The sequence below is a fragment of the Ailuropoda melanoleuca genome, chromosome 12 (assembly GCF_002007445.2).
Source record: "Ailuropoda melanoleuca isolate Jingjing chromosome 12, ASM200744v2, whole genome shotgun sequence".
Lineage (NCBI taxonomy): Eukaryota > Metazoa > Chordata > Mammalia > Carnivora > Ursidae > Ailuropoda > Ailuropoda melanoleuca.
The window spans coordinates 72117669-72134442 of record NC_048229.1 but is presented as its reverse complement, the minus strand read 5'-3'; the positions used below and the strand labels follow the sequence as shown (position 1 = coordinate 72134442).

General features: G+C 39.8%; 1 protein-coding gene across 7 annotated transcripts in view; it reads right to left on the bottom strand.

The window, feature by feature from the left end:
- Positions 1-16774, bottom strand: part of WWOX (WW domain containing oxidoreductase) — a 1195262-nt gene that overhangs the window by 908578 nt on the left and 269910 nt on the right. For all 7 annotated transcript variants that reach the window (XR_004618878.1, XM_034637803.1, XM_034637804.1 and 4 more), the window contains exon 7: positions 2520-2705. Coding sequence is in view for 6 of the 7 variants with exons in the window: in XM_034637803.1 (XP_034493694.1) it covers positions 2520-2705 (186 nt within the window). In the remaining variant the exon portion in view is untranslated. The remainder of the gene's footprint in view (positions 1-2519; positions 2706-16774) is intronic.

Here is a 16774-nt window from a genome sequence, read left to right as displayed (position 1 = left end):
GGAAGGGTGGGCAAGGTTTCTGATTCCTCTGAACCAGGGCAGGCTTCCTGAAAAACGACCATGTTCACCTCTCAGCTCAAGAGGCAGTAAAACAACTCTTCAAAGGCTGCCTACCCTATTTTCAAGTTGAAAAATTGACAAAGCCACACAATAATGTCTTAATAGAATTATCCTCCTACCAATACAGTAAAATGTTAACATTTGCTCTCTGGACATTAACACTTGCTGTTTGTGGGGACCTCTATCTTGTATTTCTATGTATACTGCTCCTTCATTTTTTTTAAACCAAGGATTTTTAAATTACCAAACAAAAATAATTAGACTGGATTCTATGTAGACAAAAGCTAGTACATTCAAAGAATAAGACTGAATTTGCGTCAGAAGCTGTGTGCGTGCGTGCGTGTGTGTGTGCATAGCAACTTGGCACTCAACACAGCTGCAGCCATTCAGAGTTGTACAGCCAGCCCTCCACTCTTTTCATTCTATTTTAATTGTTATCTGAAAATTTTTCACAGCAAAGAAGTCGAGTTCTCATTTTAATATGATGTATTTTGGGTATGCAGAAACCCCATTCACTTGCTCAGACTCCAGATAAGTAACTAAAATATAGTGAAGACACGGGGAGGCTAATAAATATTTTGCCTGGGGGCAGTCTGGTATAATATGTTCCTGCAAACATAAGACTTTATTTTTCCCCTAACAGGGGGTCGTGACTCCAACGAAGAGACTCCGCCAAGGTTTATGGAGGTAATTAGATATCAACACTTCCATTTTACAACACGGTTTAGGGCTCTGGGTCCTTGAGAAGTGAGCGAGTGCTTCACAGGACTGTGCACCCAGTATTCACACTGTCTCTTGGGCACCGCAGGCAGCAACACAAGTGTAATAAACAAATCAGCTTGGGGAAATTAGCATTTTGTAAAAATACTCCTTAACAGGTGCCCAGGATGACCAGAAAGCAGAAAAACAAGTGCCAATCAACCAGACAGGAATGGGCCAGATAACACATTTCAGGAAATCCTTGTCTGTAAACTGAAATGGGTCTAATTCAGGAGACCAAGTCCCTTCCTTCCAACTCCTCTGTTCTGTGAAATTAAGATTCCGATCTCCAAGGTAGACTTGAATTATGCGGCAGTTAAAAAGAGAACAAAGACGTCACATGAAATACCATTTGAGATACAGACTTACAAAGGGAAGCATGCGGCTGACAATTCAACATAATCTCCCATTAAATACCAACTCATTTAAACATATCCCGTAGTGCCCTCCACATCTGGCAAACGATCGGGGCTGGCAGATTTATTTCCGGAGCTTGCTCTCCCGCACTGGCCCCCACAGTAGCCTCCCTCACTCCCAAGCAGGGCCACTCCATTTTTTCCCCCCACAAACCTGGTGTGATTTGCAAAGATAAGGATGTCCAGATTTTGTTACCACCTAATTACTAGATGTTTCGTGTCTTTTAACACGGGGGAGGATTATTACGGGCATTTTCCTTTCATTTCAGCCATCATAAATTTAAAATGGTAAAAGTAAATCTATCTGCAATGTGTCACTTATACCATAAGCCCCTGTGTTTGGGAGTGATAAAGGGTTCAGGCTAACCCTTGGCTGGTCTCTCTCTTCCAAGTCCCAAGGGTTACATTTTATGGAAGCATGATTAAAAAAATAAGCTTCATTCTGGGTCACTAAAACATTTCAGGACTTAAGATGGAGTAGAAGGGGAAAAAAATATGCCCTTGCACATTATTTTTTTCCAGCTACTTTGCAAAGACTGAAAGCTCCCAACCACACCAGGAAAATCTCCCTAACATGCATTAAATCTAGTCTCTCCTGGGAAGTCCTTTTTCTTCTCCGACTACTTCTCTTTAGACAAATAGTTGTTTTAACCAAGTCCAGAAACAAACATACTGAAAATACAACGAAATTTTCAAATGCTTTTTTAGTCAATTGGATATTCTCTTAATGGTAATAGAAGAGAAGTGCCATCTGATGTTTTAATTGAAATTTTAACCAAAAGAGGCATGGCCAGATTTCTAATATGTTCTAACTACAGTACTTTCCCTTTCTACAATTACACAGCTAATGTCTGCATTGAATTCCCTAATTTCTCATTATAAAACAATTGGATTTCATCTCGCAGTCTTTAATTGCATTGTTTCTCCTGCTAGAATAACTGAACATTCCTCTTGGTGAGGTGTTGAAGTTGTTGAATGACAAATCGATAAAGGTCAGGCATTCAGATTTAATCAATTATTATTCCATCTCAAAGCAAAATCAATGAGGGGCTTGAAGTATAGTTGTAAAAACAATCTACATTGCTGTAGGCAAAACCCCCAAAAAATCCTCCACAATCTCAAAAAAAGAGAAAGACCTTGAAAAATTAGGGAGGCCAGGTTGAGTGCACCCACACTTTCCGGAGGAGCATCACTGAAAAGCATTCTGGGGAAAGGGAGCCTCGGGGAGAGACTGGCTGGCACAAGGAAGGGGCCATGTGAACAAAACATCAGATTCTAACCCACCTGTGGGACTCAGAAGAGACCACAACTACTCGGGCAGGAGCTGAGCGGCACAGGACATCCTGAAGGAGCTGGACAAGGTAGAAGTGCCCCAGGTGATTCACCTGGAAGGTGGTCTCCAGGCCATCTTTGGTGAGGCTCCATGGTAGAGCAAAAGCCGCTGCATTGCACACAAGCACGTGAAGAGATCTGAAAAATATAACATCCAACACTGCTCAGACATGAACACTCTAAGACCAAGGATAACCCAGGCTCTGGTAAGAATAACCAACTCTTTCCTGTTTTCAAGATTCATCCGTTGGAAATGGGATGTCATATCATGAGCCATGCTGCTGGGGAAGGGCTTAGACTGAACCAGCTGCAGGGCACCAGGAGTTCCCCAGGATACAGGACTTCAGTGCTCGAACCAGGACCATACTGGACAAACTGGTCACCCGGGATGGAACCCAGATTCTAAAACCTAATTTTATCTGTGCATCTTAGTTTACCCAATTCTTAGCTTCTTCACCTAAAAAATCAAAATAGCCCTTAAAGTAGATGTAAAAAATAAAAGAGAAAATAGGTTATGTAAAGACCAACATAGAAACCAGCATTTAATAGGTTCTAAGTAAACATATCAAGGGGGAAATGCTCTGTTTAAAGAGACAGGCACACATTGTTTGAATATATTCCTTCCAGAGGCGAAATTACATCTACAACTTAGAAACAAGCGAGCCCAGGGATGGGTTAAGTGGTGGCCCTTTATAACATTTTCTTCTATTTTGTATATATTTAATTTGTTTCATAATAAAATTTTAAAAAGTACAAGTAAACCTTTCATGTGAATCAAAATCCTAAATCCTCGGGAAGTCATCCTAAGGTGCTGGTAGGAATTGTAAAACGGCATATATTAAAATGTTTGTGATTACATTATAAAAGCAAAACATTACAAAATAAATATAAAATTGGGAAATCACTAAATGAATCTGAATATATGCATATGATAGAATACTATACAACCATTAAAATGAAACATCTTCTGGCCCTGTAAACATACATGTTATAGAACAAAATATATAATATTGTATGATCACGCAAACATACACAAAATATTAAGGAAGAGTACACAAAAATGTCAATAGTAGTTGTCTCTAGGGGTGGGCTGAACTCCAAAATGTCTTCAATTATCTTCTTTCTGAATTTTAATTTTGATGAAATGCAAGTTGTATGTATTTTTTTCTGTCGTCACTTGTGCTTTGGGGATCCTATCTAAGAAACCACTGCCTAACCCAACATCACAAGGATACACTTCTATCTTTTCTTCTAAGAATTTTAGTTTTAGCTCCTACACTGAGATCTATGATCCTTTGTAAGCTAAGGAGGAAGTAAGGTGAATGCAAGACAGCTAATTTCATTCTTTGGCCTGCAGGTATTCTGATTGTTGTAGCTTTGTTTGTTAAAAAGACTACTGTTCACCCCATTGAATGGTCTTGGTACCCTTGATGCAAATCAGTTGACCAATTGAAAGAGTTTATTTTGGGACTCTCAATTCTATTCCATTATTATCGTAATACTATAGTCTTTATTACTAAAGCTTTGTAGTAAATTTTTAAATTGGGAAGTGAGAATAATTCAATGTTCTTTCTCAAGCTTGGATTGGCTAGTCAGGAGCCTTGAAGGCACATATAAAGTTTAGAGTCAGCTTTCAATCTCTGCCCAAAAAGCCAACAGCAATTTTGATAAATTTTACAATAAAGCTGCAGATCAGGGGCACCTGGGTGGCTCAGTCCGTTAAGCCTCTGCCGTCAGCTGAGGTCCTGATCTCAGGGTCCTGGGATCAAGCCCTGGGTCAGGCTCCCTGCTCAGTGGGGAGTGTGCTTCACTCTCTCCCTCTGCCCCCCCCCATTGTGCTCGCTCGCTCTCTTTCTTGCTCTCTTTCTCTCTGCTTCAAACGAATAAATAAGATAAATAAGATCTTTTAAAAAATTGCAGATTAATTTTGAGAATATTTTCTTCTTAACAATATTAAGTCTCTTGATCCATGAACGTGGGATATCTTTATATCCATTTAGGTCTTCTTTAATTTCCTTCTACAGTATTATATAGCTTTCAAAATACAAATTTATCACATCTTTCATAAATGTATTTGTAAGTATTTTATTCTTTCTGATGCTATGGCAAATCGAATTGATTTCTTAATTTGATTTGGGAATTGTTCATTAATAGTGTATAGAAATACAATTGGTTTTTGCATATTGACTTTTTATCCCCCAATCTTGCTGAAATTATTTATTAGATTTAATTGTTTAAGTGGGCTTCTTAAGTATTTTCTACACATAAAGTCATTTCGTCTGCAAATAAAGATAGTTTTACTTTTTCCTTTCTGATGAGGGAACAGAAGGCAAGCTGAGGACAAAGCAGAAACTGCAAACCCCCTCCCCCCCCATGGGATGTATGTGACATTCCTCAGGCACTCCTGGCTGCCCTAAAGGACAAAGAAATAGTTCCTATAGATACCACAATCCTGCAAGACTTAAGTCTCCCTCAGTTTGCAAATGTCTTAGCAGTTTACAAGAACAAAGCATTTCTATCACCAACCTAGTTTCCAGAAGGGAATGTAAATAAAATTAAATGTCTTATAGCCTGCAGACCATAGACAGATACTGCTAGGAATCCAGGAAGTTCCCAACTATCTTCATGTTAATGCCTTACTACAGGGGTAAACAACCTTAACTTGACAATGGCAAGGCCTCTGGTATCCTGTAAGTCTTCTTTAAGATATGAAAGTCCTTTCTCAACCTGCCTTTTTCCTTACCTTCCCCCAGGCCCATAGTATATAATCAGCCACCCCTCACAACCCGGGGCAGCAGCTCTTTCTGCCCACGGGACCTGTCCCCGTGCTTTAATAAACCACCAACTTTGCACCAAAGACGCCTCAAGAATTCTCTCTTGGTCGTGGGCTCTGGACTCCGCCCCACCGAACCTCACCTATATTCTATGATCTCATCACTTTCCAATCAGAATGTCTCCTTCCCACCCCCAAATGCTCTGGCTAGAATTTCCAGCACAATACTGAAGGGCAGTGGTGAGATTTAATACCCTTGTTTTGTTTCCTGATCTTAAAGGGAAAGCATTCAATCTTTTAGCATTAAGTAGAAGGTTAGGTGTAGGGTATTTTGTAGATGACCTTTATCAGGTCGAGGAAATGCCCTTGTAATCCAAGTCTGTTGAGTGTTTTTATCATGAAAGGGTGTTGGATTTTTTTCAAATCCTCTTTTTGAGTCCAAAGACCTATCCTTTATTTTACTGATATATTACAGTGACTTTCAGATGTTAAACCAACCTGGAATTCCTTGGATATATCACACCTTGCCATGGTGCATAATCCTTTCTATATAGTGCTGTTTTTGGTTTGCTAATACGTTGTTGAAGATGTATACACCTATATTCATAAGTAAGACTGGTCTGTAATTTTCTTCAGGTTTTTATCCGGTTTTCAAATCAGAGTAATAATGGCTTTATACAGTGAGTTGAGAAGTTTTCCTTCCTATTCATTTTTTCTTAGAGTTTGCTAAGAATTGATATTAGTTCATTAATTATTCATAATATTAATGATATTAATGATCTCAATGATACTAATTTATTAAGAACTCATAATAAATGCTTGGTAGAAAGCATGAATTTATCATTAGAGAAAAAAGAATTAACTCACTGTTTTTTAAAAAGTATTTATGTAAATCTCATTGCCACTAGGCAATCTAAGTCTCATTGAGAAACTTTTATTTGTTCTGTTGCCTAATATAGCTCCAATTCACCACCTATCTAAGACCTTAAAGTGGTGATGTGGCTGAGGTCAGCTGTGTTTGCTTAGGATCACCTATTTTCTACTTACTGCTCCCCCAGCTGTCAATGTCCTCCAGCTGTCAATGCACAGCCCCCCCCCAACAAATCCAGTTACTCTCTTAAGAGCTGGACAAAAAATGCTTTGATGCATCTGTTCTACTTACAATATTCATCAGAACCTATTTCAAATTGAAACAGAATCTACTCGTTTATAATCAAAATAACCCATATTTTGTAGAAAGGCAAAACCACTGGAAAAAAACCTTGAAAGAAAAAGAGGAAAAGGGCCAAGTGAATATATGACTTATATGTGAGCTCCCTTCAGTTTTCATCTCAAATATTTGGTTCACTTTTTCAGAGTTGTTGATACTTTTTTTTTCTTTTTTTTTCCTTTGAGTGATAAATGGGGATTATCCATTTATTAATAGCTTTGTGTACATAAGAACCTTAGGTGATATGTATTATTATCAACATTTTACAAACAGGAAAACAAGGGTTTAGCAACAAACATCCTATGGTCCGAATAAGAATCCGAAACAGCTAAAATAAATAAAGAAGCAAATAAATAAGAACAAAACAAAATGAAATAAAAAGATCAGGTGAGTTCAAAGCTACTGCAGAATACCTTCTTTCTTAGATAGGCTCCCTTAAATGGATACAGCCAAGTGCTGAGAGAAATTCTAGCTCAGTCATGTTCATGTTATTATACTTACCTGACTTGTGGCCAGTTAGTTAACGTCTGTAAATCTGTTTCCTCTCCCTATAAATTTAGAACAGCAGCATACACCCCTTCCAAGGTTGTGATGAGTAAAATCCCAGTATTTTGCAAGGTACATGCCAGGCTAAATCATAGTTACTTCCTTTGTCTCTATACCCTTCCCTTCTATCCACAGGAGAAAATACAAAGTTGATTTTTGGACTGTTTCCATGTCTATAGGATATGTCTGGGCGTTTGGAATTTTGACATCACACTCTTAATAACAACATGGCCTCCTCTAGTTACCTTTATCCTTGCCTGAACATTTTCTCAAGGAAATGCAAAACACATCAAGAAACATTCTCTACCAAAGACCTCAGCCTGGGGGCATGAATCTACAGAGGATGTGGGAAATCCTCTCCTCTTTCGCCAAATTTTAATACCCTTCATTAATGTTAATTGCACAACACCAGAGGCAAAATATGTACCCTGTACCTAAAACTTGTCACCTCCATTAATTAAAAACAGGCTTATGGAATACAAAACTATAAAGTGTTAGACTTTTTTTTTTTAATTGTAAAGACACTTAATTGGCTTGTACAAAAGGAAAAGAATTTCTTTTGCCTCACTTTAATGAGGTTTTTATTATTCAAATGGCACATTTTGCTCAGTTTTGACTAAAAGCCATTGCAATTCAAAAGGCTCTGAGATGATGAATATTTACAGAATATCAAAAGGAAAGTTCAAACTATAAAGACAGAACGGAAACAAAAATAGTATCATTCCAATTCCAAAGCTGATGCTGTTAGTCAGCAATCTCTGGGCCTGACTTTTTTTGATTCTTTGGTGGATTCTTGTCTGTGAGGGGTGAGTGAGGACAGGAGAGGTCTTCAATGTACAGAAGATCCCAACGAATGGGGGTGCGCTGCTTCTCTGTGGTTCTAATCTACTAAGAGCGATAGGGGACCCTGGCTTTCTCTGGGCCTCCTAGGGATGATGCTTGGGAAGCAGCACCCCTGTCTACTGGGGCCAGAGAACAACTGCTCCATAGTAAGGAGAGCGGCCATCTGTTAATTATCAGGGGTAGTGCTCCTTCTCATCCATGGAAGCAAGGATGGGCCAAGCTTTCGAGCCACAGTAGCCTTAAGAGATACTTCATACTGAAAGAGCACCAGATGGTAATGATAAACGGAAGGGGGTCCTAGTGCAAAGGCTCTCACTAACTGGCTTTCAGAGAGCTGATCTCTAAGTCTTCCTCTCACTCCCGTTTTTTTTTTTCTTTTAAATTTAGATATAACTGGCATATCACATTGTACTGGTTTCAGGTGTACAACTCTTCAAACAACCCACCCGTTGACTACAGTCTCTTTCATTCTCTCATTCTGGCCTTTCCAGTAGCTCCTGCTCCACTAGTTCATTCTTTCTACCTTCAGGCTAATCAGATTTTTTTTGAACATCCATGAAGGGAAAATGGGGAAAGAAAGAAAGTGGAGAAAAGAAACTGAAAACAAGGAGGACAGACAGTAGAGAGAAGGCCGAAAAGAGAAAAATATCTACTTGACATTGGGGCTCTTTCAAATGGCATTAGTCTCTCTCTTCCCATTTGCGGACTACAGTTTTGAAATATTTGTCTGCATTCATAAACTCTTTTCCTTGCCCCAAACCAACTTCTTATCACCAAGCTGACCGAATTCTTTCCCATCACCATCCAGAATCTCTCGAAGCTGCCTGCAGAGCAATGGCTTCCCAATCAAGAAACCCAACAACCTCCCCCCTGTTGAAACCAGAATTCTCTGTCACAATTGACCTCCTCCTAATGTTGCTACTGCCCCATCTTCTGTCTCTTCCAGCCCTTCCTCTCCCAGTCAGGGACTCCAAATAACACATCTATAAAGATGAACTTCACACCCACAGCTCCAGCCCCCAGATTCCTCCCAGGTTCCAGAATCTCATTCGTACCCACCTCAAATCTAAACTCTTCATCTTCTCCTTCAAGTCTCTCCCTCTCCTGATGTCCTTATTTCTAGTGAGTGATGATACTCTCTAACTGGTCCCCTGATTAGTAACACTTAGGAAACATTTGCTACTCCATCTTCTTTTTTAGTCTCTATGACTAGTCAACAGCAACATTTCTAGAGATTATTAATATTTTTCCAGTCCCCTACATTTTGAATGAAATGAGCATTAAGATGTTCTGTCTAGATCTCAGTTATGCGTCCAGTGTACCCCTTCATAACTACTGAGAGCAGACTTCTCCAGAAAATTGTCTGTGACTGATGGGCACCACCACATTTGGAAACTCATGCCCCAGACCCAGTTGCTCCACTAACAAGGACAACTCTGGCATGAGTCCTTCTCCAGGAACCTGTGGGATCAGGCTGAAGCTAGTCTCCAGTTGAACGCAATTTGTTTTCCTCCCTACCTTCTTCTGAGAATACTCCCCCAATAAATCATCAATAAATACATCTCTGTCCCAGGCTGGATTTCTAGGGAACTTGAGCTAAGACAACCACAGCACTCCATATTCTGTTGTCTTTATCGCTGGCCACTGAAACAACCAAGACCTGGGCTTGCCACCTCTACTTTCTCCCTTATTTGACCTATCATGAATACTGGGGGGTCCAGTTACACACACTCTGAGAGTCTAACAGAAAAACTGATGGATATGTTTAAAAACTGATAAAACTAGATTACAAATAACCAGTACAAGATTTACCATCTTAAAATCCTCTAATAGCAATAATTAAAATATTTCCTACCAATGAAATTAGCAGATTTATTTATACTATTATTATATTGTTATTATGTTATATAAAGCTGATAGGAATATATATTCCTACACCCTGGATACTTGTTGTTTGAAGCCAGTACACTTGCGGTAATTTATTACAACAGTAATAGAAAACTAACAGAGTCAGGTAATAAACGTTTGCTCTTTTAAGTCACTAAGCTTGGGGAGTAATTTAACAGCAACAAACAACTAACATATGCATCATGCTATGTGAGAGAAACTCAAAAATCTACATATGGAATATGTGTATTATATAATATTCTGGAGAAGGCAAAACTCTAGAGACAGAAAAAAAAATCACTGGTTGTCAGGAGCTGGGTGTAGAGGTGGGAATGACTACAAAGAGGCACACAGGAAATCTGGGGGTAAGGGAACTGTTCTATATCTTAACTGTGGTGACTCCATGGCTGTGTGCTCGTCAGAACTTACAGAATTCTATTATTAAAGGGTGAATTTTACTATATGGAAAATGCAACTTACAAAAAATGTAGAAACACAAGAGTGTTTTGTGTGCTTCTACTGGCCCGAATCGCATCCCCAGGATGAGGGACTCGGGTATTTGTGAGCTGACCCCACCTAGTGGGACCACAGCAGCCGCGCCTATGCATCTCCACGACTCTGGACCAACTTGCAGAGCACCTTGCACCTGACAGGTGATGAACACAAAACTGTCACATCTGACTGAAGTCAAGTAAAATATGCGTGAACTATTTACAGTGTGCCTTGCTCTTGGTAGCAGGACACAACGAAGAAAGATGTTAAAACCTACTTGTAGAGAAAACAGGTCAACGTTCACAGTGTAGAGACGAGAGAATACTTGGCCCATGTCTACAGCACCCATGCTGACTGTCCCCTCCTCTTTTCAAGAGTCAGCTAAAACCCTGAACCCCCTGTGGAACCTTCCTAGACCAGCCCAACCATAAGAACGGCTCCTCCTCTGAATGTGTATTCCCCAGGCAACTCCTGAACTAATCAGGAGACCCTTCTTGCTTGAAGAATCCTTGTTCCTCATCTGGAAGATGGGCACTGTCTCCCTCTTCTGAAGTTCCTAGACTCTTTCCCTAGACCTTTTACAAGGTTGACAATGGTGCGATTGACAGAAAGACAAATATAACCAAAGGACACAAGGTCCTTCGACCTATGACCTATGACCACTAGACAAATGCATGGCACAGGAGATCCAGCTGTTTCCCAAGTTCCCTGACCTACAAGTCCCTGCCAAGACAGCAAGCTCCTACTGACACCGAATCCTTGAGGGCCAGGATCCTATCTGTTTCCTCCACAAACATCCATTGCCATTCTCAATCCTGCCAACTATCCTGAATGCTCATCAGTAACTGGCAACGACCCAACCTTAGCACATCCTGAGAGTTTATTGTAAACAGAACATCAGCTTCTGAGCTGTACCATCTCCCAGGAGGCTGGGGCTTCAATTCTGCCAGGGGTATGCCCATTCTTACATTGCTTAAATCTTTGTGACACAATCTGTCTGTTATCTTTGCCAGGAGACTACAATCAATGTCCCTAGGAAAGAAGTGTTTGTTTGCACAGCCTTTGTGTGCCCCCGGTAAGAAGTAAACCTTTTGTACATCATGAAGGAATGAATGAATGAATGAATGAATGAATGAATGAATGAATGAATGAAAGAAATCAATGCTATTTTCCCAGTGACATGTGGTTTACAAATCACATTCCATAGCCATATTTTACAATTTATTATTACCTAAAATATGGCAAAAGAAGCAGGGGAAAAGCGGATTCGGTTCTAGCCAATCCAGGAAGACAGAGTTATTCATGCTTTGAGGACAAGACCAGTCCCTTATGATCCAAGCAACCTAAGAATCATACATATGGTCACACCTGAGAACTGAGAAGGTGCTTCCAAAGAATCTATGAAGAGCAGTAGCAACCACATGGGGTTGAATTACAGTGAGCATTTGTAAACTGAATCACAACATTCTCCAGAAACTGAGACAGACCTTCTTGGGCTAAATAAACACCCTGCAGAACATTAACACAATTGTGGCTTTTGGGGATTCCATCTCAGACACAGCAAAAGAATGAGCTAAGTGTAATGTTATGTAAAGGGAAATACTTTTCAATTCCTCCTTGAAACAGAATGTCACACCATCTGGGGCATTTCTCAAGGGAGCTGTGGGAATTCATACTATATGGAAATATTCTGAAATTCAATAGAAAGGGCCTAAGGACCCAAAGTCCCCAAAACAACTGTTTCTTAGACTTAGTAAGTGTTAGGTTTTTTTTTTCTTCCAGAAAAGGGGGAGGAAAAAATTTCTGTAGAATTCCAAGGTGGATCTCTGCTCAGATCTCTAAGGCTGGCTTATTGTGAATTCACGGATGGCAGCATAAACTGGAACACAGCCTTTCTCTCGTACAGCTATGTCCAGCCCAGGGAAGGTTCTAGACTCTCCAGCAGTCCACCAAGACCTCAAATGCCCAATATGCAGTGTTCATGCCAACAGTACAAGTCAAGGTGACTTTAGGTGGTATATGGACAAACTTTTTTAAAAAAATGCTTATTTACAGTAACATACTGGAACAACTATATAATCAGCCACTCAAACTCAAAATGACAACAATGAATAAAGGGAATGACAGTACCCACCTTGTTTGCTAGTCATAAAAATTAGAGAAAAATGTAAAATGCTTAACATTTTTCCTAAATGTACCTAAAACAGGCTGTTTTTTCTTGGCTGCTTGTTTCCTAGACCTTGACTATACTTTAGGGACATACTATCTATCAATAAATCAGAGATATAAAATATGTATATAATTGTCTCCCATATTTATAAAATACCTATACGTAGTTCCCCATGTTCTTACCCGATATCTCTGGAAGCCTCAATAAATATGCAAGGAAATAAAGCAAATAAAACAAGACAAACAGGAACACAAAAAATCAACATCAGCTTAGGTGGTCAGTGACTGCTAGCTATGCTTCTAAAATCTGAAGGATCCACATGTTTTAAGAATTTAACCATCAAGTATTAACATAATAATTAACCCAGAGTGGATTCTGCTGTTAAGATAACCTTGCTATGCTTTTCTTTTTTTTTTTTTTTCTAAGTTGGAATAAAGAAAATAATCCAAACCAATCAGCAGGAATAGAGCTGAGCACTGGCTGTATCCCAGGAGACCACCAGGAATTTTTCATTTCATGCACCATTTACAACTTCTTATAGTGAATTCCAGAACATCAGTACATACACTTAACAGAAAATAGAAACACTCTTGTTTTTGTTATTTCCTTAAATTTTTGCCTCATGTCCATTACCTTGATTATATTTTCCTATCCTATCATATACAAGCCCAGCATCAAAATCTCAACCTCACTGATTCTAAATGGGGCAAGATGTACAACAGGAAAATACCTACATCTTCTGCAAAAGGGGCTTTCTAGGAAAAATGCGTCAATTTGGTAATTATGCCCCCAACAGCACTTAATCCAAATGGCATGATATCTCAAATGCAGGTCTGACCCATTGGTGTTAAAGGTCCACTTGTTTCCAAGTTTCGCTCCTGCCCTTTGCATTCAGTACTTTATTGTGCTGTGTTCTGGGTCCCTGGGAATATTTAATAAATTGGACAATCAATGATAAGCACAATAAGGATGGAAGAGTAGGAACAGTAAGGATAAATTCAACCATGCTCATAAGCCAGTAACTTCACTTGAATGTAGCTCCCACAGATTGAGAAAATGCAAATGAACCAGAGTCTCTCTTGGCAAATTCCCATTTGCTCATCTGACAAATGAATGATGGTCATGTCCTACAGAAATTCACTAGTGATATGAAAGAAGTCTTGGGAGGCCAAACTGGAACTCAATAAACTCCACAAGAGAACTCAGAAAAAGTGAATATTTTTCATACAAATGCAAGAAGGGAAGAAGCTGGCAGAAGGGGAGGGCCAGGGCCAGCATTATTTAGAGAACAGGGAACTGGTTACTTTCTCCGTGATACTCAGCTTTCTCAGACACAAAAAGGAGTAAGTCACATTAGTGGGCTAGAAACCCCTGAAAGGCTGAGTGTGTCTCTGAAGTTACCCTGGTGCTCCCACAGCCAGCACCATGCCCGAGATGCAATAGAAGTTTGTTGAATTCCCTGAAAATCAAGTAAGATCCTGCTGTTGACAGCTCTCCTCACCCTTGCTCACATCACAGTCAGTACTTTGATTTTAACCCACAGAGCCTCTCTCTGCATCAGCTTCACCCACAATGCAGTCATTTATGTGCCACCTACCTAATTTTTGTCAATTTTAAGGACCGCCTGTAATCACTTAAAAAAAAAAAAATGCACTGGAAACCAACACATCTATTTCTCAGTCTTGTCCTTTGCAAAAACAGCTGCTAAGGAGGGTTGCTGCTCTGGTTTTAGTTTTTAAAAATTAGTATATGTTTAAATAAAGAGAATATTTGTCTGTGTCCATCTCATACATAAACAGCGATGTGAGAACTTTGGGAAACTGCTTACTGGCTCACAGAGCTCGTGCAATATGGCTGCCCGGCAGTGGGAGCAATTAAATGAATAGTGCACATGTCCTTAGAAAACACATCCATTACAAAGAAATCAGAATTCTCCAGGACACTTGAGTGAAGGACTAGAGCCGGCAGTAAATTATTTGGCCGTGCCTACTAAGAACACATTTGCCCTCACAACTGAAAACAGTGTCTTCTCTTTTTGACTATGATTTCTTTGTTGGTGGCGAGGGAAGGGGGGGTCCTTATAACCATACCAAGCAGAGTGTAGTACAGGATCCTGCTCATGGGGGACTCCTGGCATTTGTCGACAAGGTTAAAATAATACCTGGGCATCTTTTCTAAGTAAAATGCATCCCTCCAAGCATTCTACTCTGTTGACAAGTAGGGAATATAAAGTCAATGAACAAATAACTTGCCTTTCTGAAAACAAATTAGCATTCCTTCAAATTAAAATTATATTTTGTGGCCATAAAGCAATATTAAGCATTACAGGAAGCCATTATTTATAAACTTCTACAATACCAATCTGCTAAATGAATTCTGCTAAATTCTGCTAAAAAATCTTGGGAACATTCGTTTTTTAATATATTTATAGAATAGCTGTCCAAGTACCAGATGATGATTTCATTACCATTATGCAAAAAAGCTTATTTAAAATATACCTTATATGGTCACAATGAAGGGAGGGGTTTTAATGCAGGGTGGCAGAGGTGAACTTACATGGACATAAGGGAAAAAATTAGTTGGGGAATATGCTTGAGTGCATGGTCAAGTTACTCAAACAATAAAACATCTCATGCATTTTGTACATTCCCTTGCCAATGAGGACTCCCGCCTCTGTTTTGCCTAGAGATATATGGAGCTGTAATCGAGTTCAGAAAGCCCCTGACAGCTGTGTGCTGCCATTCAGACCTGAAAGATTCCATGTTATGATAAAAATTAATGTACTCTGACATCCTCTGGGACTCCCTGGGCCCTGGGAACAGCTAATGAAGAAATACAACCTTGCCAGAGAACAGCACACAGCTCTGGAGTTAAGGATTAACTCAGATGTGTTAGCAGTGTGGCCCCTCTGTCATCAGCTGTAAAGCAACCAGAGCCAAGTGCCAAAGGGAGTCAGCCATGATTGGTCAGAATTGCTTCCTGGGTTAGGAGAGGTCAAATAAACAAAAAGCTTTACAAAATAATTGAGCCCAAGTTGGAGGCAGCCTGTCACTTTGTGCGAGTAGCTCTCTTCTCATACCAAAAAAAAAAAAAAAAAAAAAAAAAAGAGGGGGGGAGGTAACTGCAACATCTGGTGTCTCTTGTTGGCTGTGATCGTGGACCTGAAAACTTCTCCCCAGGAGACATGCTTCCTAGGCGATTAGAAGACCACTGGGCGCGTCCTTCAAGAGGGCTCAGAAAGGGTCTTAGTATTGAGTGTGGGAGGAATACTGGTCCCCAGAGACTTGTATCACTGTTGCCATCAGCCTACCATCTAATACCTTTAACCCCTAAATATCATGATTTCCCCCAAGAAGCCAAGGCACTGGGAGTAACGTTCATGGCAGCATTATTCATAACAGCTAAAAAGTGGAAATTAGCCCAATGTTCACCGAATGATGCATGGATCAAGAAAATGTGGTCTACCTGTGTAACAGAATATTATTCAGCCATAAAAAGCAATGACGTGCTCATCATGCCATGACACGGATGAACCTTAAGAACATTACACACAGTGAAAGAAGCCAGTCATAAATGACAACGCATTGCGTGATTCCACTGACACGGAATGTCCAGAAGAGGCAAATCGGCAGACAGAAAAATGAGCTGCTGCCTAGGGCTGCAGTGGTAGGGGGAGGTGGGAGATGACTGCTAAAGAGCACAGACGTGGGTTTCTTTTTGGAGTGATGAAAATGTTCTGGAATTATTGATAATGGTTGTACAACTCAGTGGATAGAATAAGAACTACTAAATTGTACACTTCAAAATGGTGAATTTTACGGTACACAAACTTTATCTCAATTACAAAAAATCCCAGAGTTCATAGAAACCTACCCTGACACTCTTAGAACCAGTTAGGTGGCCTCCAGCTGGGCTCCTTCCCCTCCCCCCCAAACTGGGGCAGCTGTGGTGAACCTCTCTCCAGACCCTGTCCACCTCATCCCCACACTTCCACCATGAACAGAAAATGAGACTAAAGCAAGATATATCAAGTGCAATGAAAATAAGGTTGTGTGGCTGGGTTTTCTGGGGGGGTTTTTGACAATTGATAGGTTACAAAAAGCTACATGGTTTAAGTTTGTGACATTATTTCAGCCTATTATTACAATTTTAACACGTCAGGTTGAATTTATTTTTACTTTTATTTTCTTTCCTTGATGTATTAGTCCTTGAATTTTCTACAACCTATGGCATTGTTTTGCATTTTTTAAGACTGGTTTAAAAAGTTTACTTATATGCAATGCATT